Source organism: Dufourea novaeangliae, unplaced genomic scaffold, assembly GCF_001272555.1.
Source record: "Dufourea novaeangliae isolate 0120121106 unplaced genomic scaffold, ASM127255v1 scaffold379, whole genome shotgun sequence".
Classification (NCBI taxonomy): Eukaryota; Metazoa; Arthropoda; class Insecta; order Hymenoptera; family Halictidae; genus Dufourea; species Dufourea novaeangliae.
The window spans coordinates 286,158-300,666 of NW_015374290.1; the positions used below are offsets into that span (position 1 = coordinate 286,158).

Here is a 14,509-nt window from a genome sequence, read left to right on the forward strand (position 1 = left end):
TATTTAAGGGGTATCGTCTAATATTATTGTGCGTATTGGCAAACGCGTCGTAAACGCGATAGATGTTATTTTTTACACACAAGCTACCATGCGCATCGACTCTCGTGTGTTTTACTGGCTGGCCTCTGTGAAAACAGGTGAAGTACGAGGCATACATGCATCTACTTTTCGTACCACTCGCTACCCACAACGTTATTCGAGAGAGTTTCTTATTCAGCGAGTCTCCAGCGAGAACCGAGGTAGCTCCTTTAAACTCTCGCGCTAAATAAAGTCGAGGGACGTTTAATTTACATACATTTACCTACTCTCCCCCTTTCCTTTTTTCCCTTCCGCGGCTTCCAGTGGCACGACGTCCCTCTCTCGGTGCGGTCTGATCCACGGTATCTCGCGGCAACCCTCCACCCCACCCACGACGATGACGACAACCTCTAACCCCGGTCCAGCACCCCTCTAGTTACCCGTTCGTGTTCCTCTCTCTTTCTCCGGCACATTCCGTCTCTGTTCTTCTTTCGTTTCTGCTTCCTTTCACCCTGCCCGGCTGGTCTCTCGTTCCCTCTTTCTTTCGTCTCTCTACTGCTCTTCTTCCTTTTCCTGTCCGTTGTCTCTGTCTAACCCGAAAACTCGCTGACCTAATTTCCACGAAACTGCATTGCGTGTCCTACCTGCACAGTTGCACCTACCGCATTCGAAACTGCACGTTCCCCTTACCCCTGAATGTCCTCCGTGCACCTACGTATGACGCGCGCATACGTATGTCTGTATGACGCGCACCATCATCCCCTTTTGCATCCCTGACCCCCGTCCGCGGCTCCAAAGTCGCCCTCCTATGCGGAGAAAAAATATGCCATCCGGTGCATCGTGCCTCGTTCCCACACGCATACACTATTACACACGAACACGCAACGGCTACAAGGAAGCCAATAACGTGAATCGTATACACAGAGAGCGTCCAATAATTCAATGGGAATCCGAAATCCAACATCAAATCTATATTTATTTTATTTCAAAATATCTGCTAACGTATTCGTTTCATTTTCCACCTCGATATTTTTACAACACGAATACATCGGGATATGAACAAACCGTAAATGAAATTGCACGTTCCGTCTGTATCGGTGTCGTATTAAGAGACGCATAAAAGCGAACGAAAGATGAACCTCGCTAAACTATGCAACATTTCTGCCAATGGATAAGCTTCGTATTTCATTGGCAAAAAATGCTGCAGCCTGGTACAGTTGTTAAACGCATCCTGTATAATAAGAGGAATAAAGGTAAAGGGGTATCGAGTAATGTATTTAGCTGGTTGCTCGCAGAGAAATAAAAAAAAAGTCGGTCAACGGCGATTTAGACAGACGATAATCTACGGGTCGTGGAATCGGCTGAACGAGCAAAATGCGAATGTCAGTATATCGGCGAGCTGGGTAAGGGACGCGAGGGCGAAAGGGGCGTTTTGATGGAAAAGTTTTATCTTGGATCGCGATGGCGTTTCATACTCATTTTGTGGTCCTTTTATCGTGGCCGCCGATGTACGGAGAGAGAACGCCCAAGTTATTACCAAGGGGAAGAATTACATTTTGGTCTGTAAGTAAGCAAATATACATTTTACAGAAGCGTCGATAAAATTCCGAAAGTTCGTCAGTTTCTTATCAGACGGGTTTACCTACAAATTTTACTATACGGGGATTCGCGTTATTTCTACAATGCTAGGATACCTATAGAGCTCGGACAAGCTGTAATGATCCGACTCGGAAAATTATTTCACGCGTTACAGAAGTTACCCGCTCTTGTTACTCTATCCCATTCAACGAAAGTCATGCAGTCGATTTGCCTGAATTTAACGCGTATTTCAGCACACTCAACAAATATACAAAGCAGTAAATTACACGGGAACATGTAAGCGGGATAGGCGCTCAAAATGAAGGAGGACAGACTCGTTCATTCATCAATGAACTCTAATTACTGCCAAGAAGCAGAACCACGATTAAACCTCGTTTCGAACCACGTTGGTATCAACTTTTAATTGCACTTCTCCGATTCACTCTGAACAAAAGGGGGAGACCGCCAGTGCCGTTCAGCGGCGTAAGAAGAGGCCAAGTAGAAAAGCGAAAGAAACAAGAGGTGGAAAGGTAGAAAAGACTGCCGAGAAGTGTTAGGCTCCGCGTCGATCCGTAATCGATAATCGAAAAAATGTCGATCCACAAACTGGATACGCGCATTCTTTGGGAAAACCATACCGCAGTCCAGGTCAGAGTGTAATGAAAAGGTTAACTGTAGTTCGAACGAGTTCACTTTAGAGTTAGACTTCCATCTCGAGCTGTATATCGCGGCATCCGCAGTTTAATGATCTTGGTAACTTGGTTGGGCTTTTCCATTATTAGTTTGCTCAGGAATAAGCTCATCGATCTTCGAGATAACGGAAAAAATACTGATGAACACTCGCATCGATCGGGCGGATAAAAGATGTTAAATACTATAGATACGTGATATTAACAGATACGCGATTAGCAAAATTAAACAGCCACTGCTGACCTCCAATTATGTGTAAAGATAATAAATTCTGAATCATTATTCCCTTTTCTATGTGCTTAAAGATCTCTAGTGAATCTTACAGTTCATTCATTCATTCGCTCAATCGGTTGTATCTGTGAGAACGACTCGGAGATACGTCATAAGGATCCATACGGTGTTAATTGGAAACACCGGGATCCGCACTACTTAGAGCCTGTGCAGCGCCATCATTTTGAATGTCCGGTTGGTATCTCCGTTGGAGAGTGACTATACGATACAGAGAAACCGGTCGGAGCATTCTTCGTCTTCGGTTGGAGCTCGCATGCATCTAACAGCGCTCTAAGAATAACGTTATTTTACTTAACACGCAAGAGATTTCAATTTCTACAGAAAAGAACAAGTACAGTATGGCGTCCTTAGTTGCGAAACTACTCAATATGACTCCAGGTAACTTTATTACCCTTCAAGATCTTGCGGAACACACCTTTGCATTTACATTTGAACACAAACGCGTATTGCCCGTTAGAGAGAGAAAACTCTGTTCTATTTACAGTAATCGAAAGAGGATAAAGGTAAGCATGAAAAACTGCTAATAATTTAACGATGAAACGAATGTTTCGTTCGAATGTTACCGATCGTGATAGCCCTGTCCTCGTTAACGTCAGTTACCCTAGTCTGTTCGCCTGGGGTAATACCTGCACGCGAACTTTGTCAAAATTATCAACTATTCGAACGAATACACCTACCGTCTAGATAGACACGAACTGTTGGTAGATAAACCCGGTGCGGTGTGTCGTGTTCGTGGAAAACATAGGGGAAATTGTGCCCGTGCACATTAGGGCGATATCGTTCGAAATTTCCAGAAATTGTACACGGCCCGGACGCATTTAATTCGAACGTTTAAGGGTAAGAGCGTGGTGTGCAGCCTGTGTAAATGGAAATCGCGGCCGAACATGGAATACAGGTATCCACGAATGGACAAGCAACCGAGTGTCATAGCGGCAATTGCAGTTAACATCCGCCGCTCATGAACGATGATATCGGCCCATAGAATCGTTTATGGTAGAAATTCACTCTTCTTCGGAGAGAAGAGTAAACGCTTCAGAATTTGAGTAATACTATATGCCTATAAGATATTCATATTGACAGTTATACATATAATAGTATTCGTGTGAATCCGATGCTCGTAACGAGTAACCCGCATTCTTCGACTGTAGCTGGTCCGTCTAAAGCCAAATCTAATTACCGTTCAATCTGCACAATAGCTTTGAGACACCGACTAACTTTACTAGAGCTCGACAACTTGCCTGTAAGCCGGCTGATTCATGCAAACGAATCGATCTACGTTCAGGACAGCGTATACAAAACAATTGGTGAGTTTACAATAAAGAAACATTGCGCTCAAACTTTGCAAAATAACTGCAATTCCCCTGTAGTATTTTGTAGACGTAGAATCCACACACAACAAAGCAATCCTACATGCGAAATGCAAGAGTTAAGCAATCGCTTTCTTGATTTAAGCCGTCGACTCAGTACAGATGAGGTTTCGTGTGAAGCTGCAACGAAAATCTAAGCATCGCGTTCCGATTACGAGCTCGATGCGATTCTCGTTGCTAAGAGGCATCATATATGTATGTATGTACTTTGGGCCAACAAGTGTTGTTCGCTGATGCGTTAAAAGTAAATACGTAACATAGATCGAGCCGTGTCAGCGGTTTCATAACCTACCCGCTACTGCCTCCGAAATTTATGATACATTTTACGCATTTCCTCCGCCTTTTCCGTATTTCCTCTTACCTACCTTCTTACATGTAACGCGCCGCCTCGTGACTTAGGTGATATATAAAGATAGTCTCGTTCAACGAATGCAAAAGCATTCGGGCCGTCGGAGTATCATAAAACTTCCTATACCTCTTCAAAGTATCGCGAAACTCATTCGAGTTTATGGAACGCATTCTCGGGATGTATACCCGCGAGAAATCGCGAGGATCCGGATATTTCTCAGACGAAATTCAACGAATCATTCGTGCTATCTGAACCACGTTAATGTCTGAAAGGATGACTACCTTCCTTGTCACTTGATATATACCTATGTGTATGTACGTTTATCTAATATGCATTTCCATCAATGCTCCTGATTACATCGAATAAACTTCCTATAACTCCAATTATAATGTCACGTGTATATTCTATGGTACAGATATGTATAGAGATCGCGTCACCTAATTAAGATTAACTAATAAATTGCGGAGCGCGTGTATGCGCCTATACCTCCAGAACGCCAGAAAACACGTTTAATTGCTAAGCCTGTAGGCAGGTAAGCATTTAGGTCAAAGTGTAAAGTTTAAGGGTTACTACTGAAATTTGCATATCGCTGAGGCCCGAGGCGCAGAATCTTCGTGTTCTTGAGAAAGCTGTACATCGGATTGCTTTTCTGCTATAGGTACGTTTCTGATACCTCTACATTAGTACGTATTCCTGCGTTTCCAGAAATACAGAGTTATAAATATACCCCAGTGAAATACGTGAGTATAACTTAAAATCGTAAATTCTTCGCCGAAACGTCCCAGAATAAACGAGACTGTACTTAATACCTTTAAACTAGAGTGTTTGATTTACCTTCCTGTTTTTAATTACGATTTACTTTCCCGAACCGGCGAATTGTACATTTCATAAAAGTGTTAAGAAATTAATAGTGGACTATAAAAACAGCTAAAGTAAGGTTATTATTTTAAACATGACCGAGGTTGTTTCGGTACGAGTTAAAAGTGAGTAATATTCGTCTTACCCATGTCCGGAGTTCATCATATGTCCACACCATTTGTCCGGGAATGCAGAAGCAATTTCATAGTTCTAACTCGGATGGTCCAAAGGAAAAGCAGCACTATACAAGTGAAAATAATTATTAACTTTTCACATTAGGTGCAAACATTTAAACCGTTTTGTGGTACTAATCCTATTCAAACTTTTCCGGTGAGCTTCATCGTCCACCACCAGATGTCGGATAGATTTGCTTTTCATTCGAACGGAAGTTACAGTGCTGCCACCACGTAAATCTTTTTAGACTGGGTTTTTCTGGCAAGCACGTTTCGCATACGGTGAGTGTCCAATATTTTTCAAAATTTGTACGATTTATTTCAGCTGATATCGTTACATTAATGTTTCCGAAACAATCTATTTACTCTTCCAAAAATACTTCATTTTTACGTTCATATTACTGAGCAACTGAATGGTTAAACAAAAGGGTTTTGAAAAACAATTGCGTTACGATACGTTGCTAGAACACACGTTCATAAACGAAATGTCGGTTGTGAAATTTTCCAGTTACTTTTGCACACATTTTTAAGTTTAACGCTACACATAATAAAGTTCAGAGGAAATGTTAACGTGATAATTTGATAGCAAAACGTAATGATACTGCCGAGTACATGTTGTAGTATCACTTATAACGTGTTTTCATTTTACACTATGATTACATACTAAATGTTCGAACGGTGTCTTTTTTTTTTTTTCTATTACAGATTAGATAAGCCACGATGCAGATATTCGTAAAAACCCTCACGGGTAAAACCATTACCCTTGAGGTAGAAGCTTCAGACACTATTGAAAATGTGAAGGCAAAGATCCAGGACAAGGAAGGAATTCCTCCAGATCAGCAACGACTTATTTTCGCTGGGAAACAATTAGAAGATGGACGCACCCTCTCCGATTACAATATCCAAAAAGGTATAATACATCCTTCTAATAACATTTGTATACACATACATACAGTACGAATTAAAATAAAGAAAGTTCAGCTAAAATAGAAGGTCATCATAAAGTAATCAATGCATCTTACAGAGTCCACCTTGCATCTTGTACTTCGACTTCGAGGAGGTGTTATCGAGCCTACACTTCGTATTCTTGCACAGAAATACAACTGTGATAAAATGATTTGCCGAAAGTGTTATGCTCGCTTACATCCACGTGCAACCAACTGCCGCAAGAAGAAGTGTGGTCACACAAATAACATCCGCCCAAAAAAGAAGCTAAAGTAGACTGTTCATTCCAGTTCTACTTGCATATTCTGCAGGTTTCTGTACCCCTCAAAAATTTTAATAAAATACATATGAAAAACTAATTATAAGAATCTTTTCTGTAGTTTGTAGTATAAGGCATATTATAACAAAAGCATATTTATTACACAGTTAAATTTTAATGTAGATTGCAAAATATGTACAAAATTCTTTTAATTCAGGTGTATTGTAAAATTAATTTGTACATATCGATCTTTTAAGTAGCTGCTGCTGCTTTGTATAACTTTCATATAAACTCATATCATTGGGACTTGGTATTGATCCACCAACCTATATAACATATATACAATTTTAAAATGAGAAAAATAATTATTCAATTGTATATGAGATGCATGTACTCACATTTGCTCTTTTAACATATTGTTCATATATACTGATGCTACGTTCTTTCACTACAGGTAGCGTGATCACAGGTGTTGTGGTCTCTGGGAACGACGCTTGTTGCATTAATTTTGACCGAAGTTTCGTACAATCGGACGAATCTGTGGCATTGCGTCCAATTAATACAAACCTACAAAAACAAGTTCTACCTAAAGATAGTGTTACCCAAAGTATGAAAAAAACTTGACTTTCAATTTTTTACTTTTTATACAGTACTACATCGTTCCTTTTAGGATACTCAGGTTGAGTACCATATACTTCTTTCATGGATGGGAACAACGACTCAAAAGACGTCAATTCTAAACTTTCTTTTGAAGTTATTAGTTGACAATCATTAGTATGTTGATGGCTTTCTTCTTCATCCGAACTTGAGTCTTCGGTAGAACTATAAACCGTAATTAATAGAATTAATTTCTACTTTATTAAGTATATTTTTGAATTTCAAGTTAATCTCACCTTGCACTTGATGTAGTGCTACTGGTACTACTTTGTCCAGTCATTGAAGGATTTTTCATATTTAGATTTTTATTACCGGTTTCTTCCCTCCTTCTACCTGGTCGCACGCGTACTGCAAATGGGCTAAAGTTCGTTGTGAAATGCGGCATGAATTCTCTGACGGAATGACTAATTTGATACGCATAAACTTCAGAAAATAAAGACAACTCATAAGGCCTGAAAAAGTTATTCTGTGTAAACATCATAAACATTTTCATATTTGTCTAATACGATTGTCGGTACCTGTGATAATCGTAGTAAACATCGATCATTTCTTCCATTGAATTTTGTACTTGTATTATTTCTGTACAGGCTTTTGTTACTTCGTTCAGTGCATACGGAAGGCACTTTAACACGCTGGTGTCCCACCACTGTGTCAAGAGTTTTATTCTACGAGAGTACTGACAAGCGGGTTTATGATGAAGATAGTAATCCGTCAGAAGCTCCCAAATCGGAGGCTTTCCTTCTTCAGGTATAAACAATCCTGTTACATTAATTTACTGATGTTTTATTTCAAGAATTCAATACTATATATTTTTTACGAGCTTCACTATTTACCTAAGAATAAATTAATCGTGTGTTGTTTTTCTTGATCGCTAAACGTGTTACTATAGTACCTACTCAAGGTCTGCATAATATCGTTACCCTGACTAGTCCATGGTGCAGTCTTCCTAAATTATAATGAAACATCTCTTTGTAAGTTTCACGGATATGTTTAATATCATACGTTTTACCTGTATGTTTTTATTCTGTGTACTAATTGAGAACCACCATATTGCAATGCTAATGTATCACCATGATCCTCGTATAATTCTTCCAACATTCTTACACAATCAGAGTCGAATTCCAATTTAGGAGACTCCAATAGACCTAGAGCACATAACTGAAATCCTAAAGCACACTTTCCTATTGCAAATTGTGCAGTATTTGTACGATCTAAACAATCCACACAATTTGTTCGAATAATTCCAGTTTGTAGTGTACCCTTATGACTAAAGCATTGTTTTACTTTATTTTCTATCGTAAATTTGACGTCGACATTGTAATTTGTAGATGGGTTGTTAATATTATCAACTGTTGAGCTTATAGTACATTGACCATTGTAGGAATTATGTGCTAAAACAGTACTTGAATTTGTTTTGTTTAGTTTTTTGCTATTATTAGATTGAGCAGAAAAAAGATTTTCTTGACTAAAGTATGGATTTTGCGATTGAAAAATACCCGTTTTTAATACTGCGTTATAAGCTATATTTGCCAAACGAGCCATAACATTGACCTTTTTCCTAGAAAATATATTGTACTGTTAATACTTATACCTATACTTAACTCTTTAATATACTGTAATGTAACTATTTACACCTTTTATTCATTCGTGCCATATCAAAACTTATATATTGAATATGATGTTCTGGAGGTAAAAATTGATTTAAATATTTTACAGCCATACATAATTCTTCGCTTAGTGTGCTTTCATGCTTCTTTTTCTCACGCTTTTTAACAAGATTGAGAATTATAATTGGAGAGCCATATCTCTTTAAAAGTTGATTAAAGTGTGCACCTATATTTATTAATGACAATTAAATACCATATTATATGCAAAAGATATAACATTTTTACCTGCTGTTTCTACATACGGGTCAGCCAAATCACAAGTAATTGTCGGCTTAGGAACCATTTTGCTAACATCTTGACTCCAATGACCAGGAACTGACCCTCGCATTTGAACGAAGGAACTAAAGCGACCATTACTTAAAGAACTTACTCCCGAATCGTGCACAATTTGTTCTGTTTCCACTTCATTGGCAACATCTCCCTTAATTAAAATATCTTAATTGTAATAAAAAAAACGATCGAATATCTATCGGTATAAAAAAAGTTAGCAATATATAGTAATGCTCACATCAAAATTAGCCCCACGTTTTAAAAACCTAGTGCCTGCGTATTTGTTACTTCTTCTAGCTATAACAGTTACGTACATAGATCTTCCGAAAATACTAACATTTGATTGGCCGATAAAACCATGTATGACATATAAAATCCAATCGCGATGTAAATCCTTTTCTACTGGGTTCAAAAGATGAGAGTTCCATACAAATCGGCGATGTGGATTATTTCGTATACCGTAATCAGTATATTTCTCTGTGACACTAAAAGTATCAATCATTCGGTATGTGTTTCGCAAATATAAAAACTATGTTCTTTAATGTTTTAACAGACCTACTGTTTTGATGGTTCTTTCTAAATGCCCACATGTTGTAAAAGTCTCCTGCGTCTTCAATATCATTTTCTGTTTGATTTGAGACCTTACCAGAAATATTTGGCATATTTGACTTAATGTGTTTTGGGGTGCTCATATTATACTGTAGTGTATGCGTTAAGTCATATGAATAACTAAAGTAAAAATTACTGCTAAGATCAATACTTTGAAACATTTTGACATATCTTTGTTCATCAGGGTGAAAAACGCGCACAGTGTCGTTTGGAATATAAATCATTGAAGTGTCTTCAATTTTATACATTGTATGGTGTCCAATCACAGCCACTCTACGTCGTTTTGTGACTAGAATTATGTAGTATCCTTCCAGAAAACGTACAAAACCTACCACAAGATAGTTAACAGTTAACTGAAACTCCTTTTAATGAATACATCTACAACAGTGTTTTCATATATGTCTAATGCAATGTGCATGTAACATGCTCAAGACCATGTTTGCAAATGAAATAACATGCAAGTATTATATTATACCATGCTAAAAAACATACATATGTTGTATCTTACACACAGAATGTTTGCATTTATAAAATATTAAATAAAATGAATATATTATAATTATTTAAATATCGACTTTTCAATCTAATTATTTACTATGGAGATGTTATAGAGGATGACCATTAGCATATGAAAGCCATGCTTTTATTACATTATATTCCCATTATATACCAATTTTATAGATTCTGCAGTAGTCAAAAGAAACTGGTACCTTTGTACCTATAATTTATTGTGTGCAAATTGAAAGTATATATACCCTTTAGAAAAGATGTGATATTTTGTTGAAAGTACTTCGTATAAACTATAAGATTTTGGAGTATTAAGCTTAATATTAAGCCCTTACCAAGAAGGCCGAAAGCTGGCACTAGTCGTGGAAAACTGTCTCTCTGCCACATTGTTTTCCAGGTGAATTTAGTTTGAGTTGGTTTGTGCATCGGCTTTTGAAATTCTTGGTGCTCAGACTCTTCTGACATACCATTGTCAGATGTGGATTGTTTGTAATTGCTGCCTTTGTCAGCAAGCAAATATAAATAAGCAATGTCTTTTATAATAATTTTAGCAGTAGCTTCATTTTGATGTTATTAATATGTGAGATGTACATCTAATACTAGAGTACATTTAGCATGCAATTAAGTTAAACAGCATGCAAAAGTGTGAAGCATCAGCTCACATCTTTAATTGTAAAAAGTATTTGTGTACTAATAAACTGATAGAATATTTTCATATATAAAATTTTATACCGTTCACATTTTGCATACTTCTATGCAAGTGTTAATAATTATAATATGTGAAAATTGCATATATAATAAAAGCATGTACATGCACTAAGAGATTGTAACAGATACGAGATTCAAAGAGAACCTGGAAGCTACTTACCAACAATACCAAAAGCCGAAACAACTCTTGCAACTCCACCAACATTATTTCGCTGTCCGATTCGCGTACGGTTGCCCATGTCTATCATGTTCACAAGATCTTTTATTTCATCCTGAGTGTATTCTCTTTTATCATCTACAACAACTAATTCTTTTGGCTCCATACGATCTATTTTCAACACTCGAAAACGAGTCAATGTATTATTCGATCCCATTAAATAAAATCTCTGCAAAATAAGTTATATTCTGCCTTTAGAAACATTTACATTTAATTGCAATAATATTTTTAAAATAAAGTTTGTAATACATCAATCATTAATCTTACAGATTTTGTTTCATAAAGTGCAATTTTTTGTATTGAAGAAATAATAGGATGAAATACAATAACTGGAACTGAATTGTCATCCATTGTAGATTACTTGTTTTTAACGTTTAATACTTCTGATTCATTTTACATGTGATATTGGATTTGACAGATTCGACCATAGAGTGACTGAAAGAGACACACATAAACGGAGTGATAGCACGCCGGTACTCGCGGGGTAATAAGATTCGCGGTAAGGGGGCGAGCAGCCATACAGTGGGTAACTCGTTCCTCTTCAATTATGTTTTGAGGACAGCCATTAATAATGAGCCGACACGAGCCGAATGTACCCGAAGCAATTAATCGATGTCAGACTACTGTACATACCTCTGCCAGTTCCCCTCCAATCTTACGGCACTCCTCGCCAAAATTGATACCTCATGCTCCGCTATCGTATTGTATGTATCTCTCAATATGTTATGGTAGACATATAATAACATTATAGCCACCGAACGCTAGATATACATACCTAATTCAAACCTGACCCAAATATAACCTAGATCAAACCTCTTTCTAAATAAACAAAAACGAATCTAAAAAATTGTATTCGAGCAAGGCTCGTTTCAATTCATGTATGTATATACATCTCTATACATACTCACAATCATTGTAAATTCTTGGAACTAGTCAGTCCAATACATGAATGATTTAAAATATAAACCTAGGGAGTGAAAGAAGAGAGTGGTTTCAATACTTTATTAATAATAGATATTCATTGGATGTTACAATTTTAAATATCAGAATTTTTCTAAACATATCTATTTACAATTTTTTATTTTACTCATTTTTCTTATCTGCTATAAGGTAATACATATTGGTGGCAAAACCTGCAATAACTCCCACAACACTGATAGCATACAAAACTTTATCTTTTCTACCCCCTAGAGTATAAGAGGGTTTTGACAGATCAGCCTGCAAAAGAAATACTTTGAAATAAAATTTTCTGTTACTATAAAAACTATGGGTTTATACCTGGTATTTTTTGTAAAGTTCTGCCAATTTTGGAGGCAATGTGGAATAGTTGCCTACGGTAGATGATGCTACCTTTACTGGTTTAGTCTTAATAGTATCGTACATCATCACTGGTAGTTCTGTGCTTTGCAATGGCTGTGGACTCTGCAATGGAATTGTAGAATTTTTTAAGAATTTTCTGATCATAGATAATATGTTGAAGTTTGTTTAATAATAGTAAGATTTTATAATAATTCAATGTTTTATATTCTTTTTATGCACTGACACTGGATGTTACATAAACATGTGTATTTTATTTATCGTAAAAGTCTTTTATATGCTTATGACATGGTAAATATACATATTACATAAAAAATTATTAAACTAATCAGTTATCTTTTTCAGTAATATGTAATAAAATGAATGAAAAAACAAATTACAAACGGCTGTAAAACTGCAGTATACTTGTTATTGAAACACTTGCTAACACGAATAATTTTCAACTTAAGAACATACTGAACGTAGCCGTTACTTACTAATGGATAAAGAGGTTGAGATTGTGTGGACTGTTTTAAACGACCAGTGAATGGATTAAATTCATGAAACGACATCTTTCCTAATTGCGCAACTTACCTCAGTTTATCAGAGCGTTTTTCGTAGCGACTTTACCACCCTCTATATGGATTTGATGGCTGGATATTTTGGTATTTAATGTATGTACGTTGGTACCATGAGGCAGTATGAGGTTTAGTTATTTCGATAAGTATTCCTCAGAACTAGAGATGGGGTGAATTGCTACTTGTGAATCACTCGTGATAGCATTTACTAAATCTTAATTTGCGTTCTTTAAGTTTCAAATTTTTACATTGATGAATATAAAAACAACACGGGAACCAATTTATAAATTGATCTGTTTGCAATTGATCGATCGATGCTCTCGGGTCCTACGGAGATCGATCACGATTTCCATTATGCTTCCCTAACGAACTCTTCTTATTGAACAATTAGTAAGGCTCAATCCACATACATACTTTGAGCTGTAATATACTCATTAGTTTCTCAAACAAAAAGTTCAACAGAAAATCGCAGAACAATCAATATAAATCAAGCACATAAATAAGTTTCTTTGACATGCATGCAGTGGACAACAGTGGATCGTATGCAAGGTGGCGTTTCTCGTTTTATCATTGCAGAAGGAATATTAAATATTAATTAAAAGTGTCATAAGTGACAATTGTTTCTATGCAATATCAATTCATATAGGAACTATGTAGGGACTCTGGACTTGTAGAGGAATGGATAATATTATTCTGATCACCATTATATATCATGTTATATTTTTCAACACATTATATATTAAGTTTCTGTACTATGTATGCATTCTTTTTATATTTTCTTATTTATTTATATACTACCACCGACTAGGTATAGAATAGACCTATCATCCAATGTTTTTTTCTGTCCCATGTTCATAGGGCTACGTAGCCCTGTTACTATTTTAGTGTCAATATCCGACGTTACCGATAAAGCATGAATTCTGAGTATTATTAGCACAAATGAAGTGTTATATATTCCATTCATATTACGTGTATCTATGTGATTTCACGAGAATAAAAATATCCGATGCTTCAGTTTAAGGTTAAGGGATAAATATGACAGTCATGAAACATGAAACGGAAAAGTATATATTTTTTCACTTAACTAAAAGACAATTTATTCTAAATACATGGTTAATGGACATTTTATTAATGTTACTTTTTACATGATCTTGTTTCATTCGTTTTTCTATCTTGCCTTACATTTGTATATTTGTAACAGATAAATTCAGAATAGACGTAGTTTCATAAATAGTTTATCAAATCTACCTTTTGGCCGATGGCTTACAATTTCCCTTGCGGGAATGCTTTACCGTAATGAGCCATCTCGTAGCTACGGGATTCCGAGAATCGAGTGACGCCACGGCGTGTAAGCGAGAGCGGTAGAGTGAGCCGCAGTATCGGTGCTCTTCGTCGGTGTTGACGCGTGCCGAAGAATTTCGGCAGTCTATGGGGGGAGGTGTGCGAGCGAGAGAGTACGGTAGAGCGTGCCG

At 36.8% G+C, this 14,509-nt stretch overlaps 3 protein-coding genes across 3 annotated transcripts; 1 reads left to right on the plus strand and 2 right to left on the minus strand.

Moving 5' to 3' along the window:
• The first annotated feature begins 5,536 nt into the window (after positions 1 to 5,536).
• LOC107192778 (ubiquitin-60S ribosomal protein L40) lies at positions 5,537 to 6,622 on the plus strand. The gene is made up of 3 exons (XM_015582115.1): positions 5,537 to 5,606; positions 6,030 to 6,234; positions 6,349 to 6,622. The coding sequence occupies exons 2-3, from the start codon at positions 6,045 to 6,047 to the stop codon at positions 6,543 to 6,545; spliced, it is 387 nt and encodes a 128-aa protein (XP_015437601.1). The 5' UTR covers positions 5,537 to 5,606; positions 6,030 to 6,044; the 3' UTR covers positions 6,546 to 6,622.
• Positions 6,623 to 6,758: 136 nt separating this feature from the next.
• On the minus strand, positions 6,759 to 11,514 carry LOC107192773 (polyphosphoinositide phosphatase). Its single transcript, XM_015582110.1, has 14 exons — positions 11,431 to 11,514; positions 11,107 to 11,332; positions 10,574 to 10,738; positions 9,678 to 10,059; positions 9,361 to 9,607; positions 9,078 to 9,273; positions 8,820 to 9,018; positions 8,195 to 8,743; positions 8,019 to 8,131; positions 7,704 to 7,944; positions 7,422 to 7,637; positions 7,168 to 7,350; positions 6,927 to 7,095; positions 6,759 to 6,854 (listed from the first exon to the last, which is right to left on the minus strand). Exons 1-14 carry the CDS (start codon positions 11,512 to 11,514, stop codon positions 6,759 to 6,761), a joined length of 3,066 nt encoding a protein of 1,021 aa, XP_015437596.1.
• A 677-nt stretch (positions 11,515 to 12,191) lies between these two features.
• Positions 12,192 to 13,040, minus strand: LOC107192784. Its single transcript, XM_015582121.1, has 3 exons — positions 12,957 to 13,040; positions 12,442 to 12,585; positions 12,192 to 12,381 (listed from the first exon to the last, which is right to left on the minus strand). The coding sequence occupies exons 1-3, from the start codon at positions 13,029 to 13,031 to the stop codon at positions 12,247 to 12,249; spliced, it is 354 nt and encodes a 117-aa protein (XP_015437607.1). The 5' UTR covers positions 13,032 to 13,040; the 3' UTR covers positions 12,192 to 12,246.
• Between the last annotated feature and the right edge of the window lie 1,469 nt (positions 13,041 to 14,509).

Coding starts and splice junctions, on each gene's coding strand:
- LOC107192778 (XM_015582115.1), top strand. CDS start 6,045: ATGCAGATATTCGTAAAAACCCTCACGGGTAAAACCATTACCCTTGAG. Junction 6,235..6,348: donor CGATTACAATATCCAAAAAG/GTATAATACATC, acceptor TGCATCTTACAG/AGTCCACCTTGCATCTTGTA.
- LOC107192773 (XM_015582110.1), bottom strand. CDS start 11,514: ATGGATGACAATTCAGTTCCAGTTATTGTATTTCATCCTATTATTTCT. Junction 7,351..7,421: donor AGCACTACATCAAGTGCAAG/GTGAGATTAACT, acceptor TACGGTTTATAG/TTCTACCGAAGACTCAAGTT. Junction 6,855..6,926: donor AATATGTTAAAAGAGCAAAT/GTGAGTACATGC, acceptor TATGTTATATAG/GTTGGTGGATCAATACCAAG.
- LOC107192784 (XM_015582121.1), bottom strand. CDS start 13,031: ATGTCGTTTCATGAATTTAATCCATTCACTGGTCGTTTAAAACAGTCC. Junction 12,586..12,956: donor CTCAACCTCTTTATCCATTA/GTAAGTAACGGC, acceptor ATTCCATTGCAG/AGTCCACAGCCATTGCAAAG. Junction 12,382..12,441: donor AACTTTACAAAAAATACCAG/GTATAAACCCAT, acceptor TTTCTTTTGCAG/GCTGATCTGTCAAAACCCTC.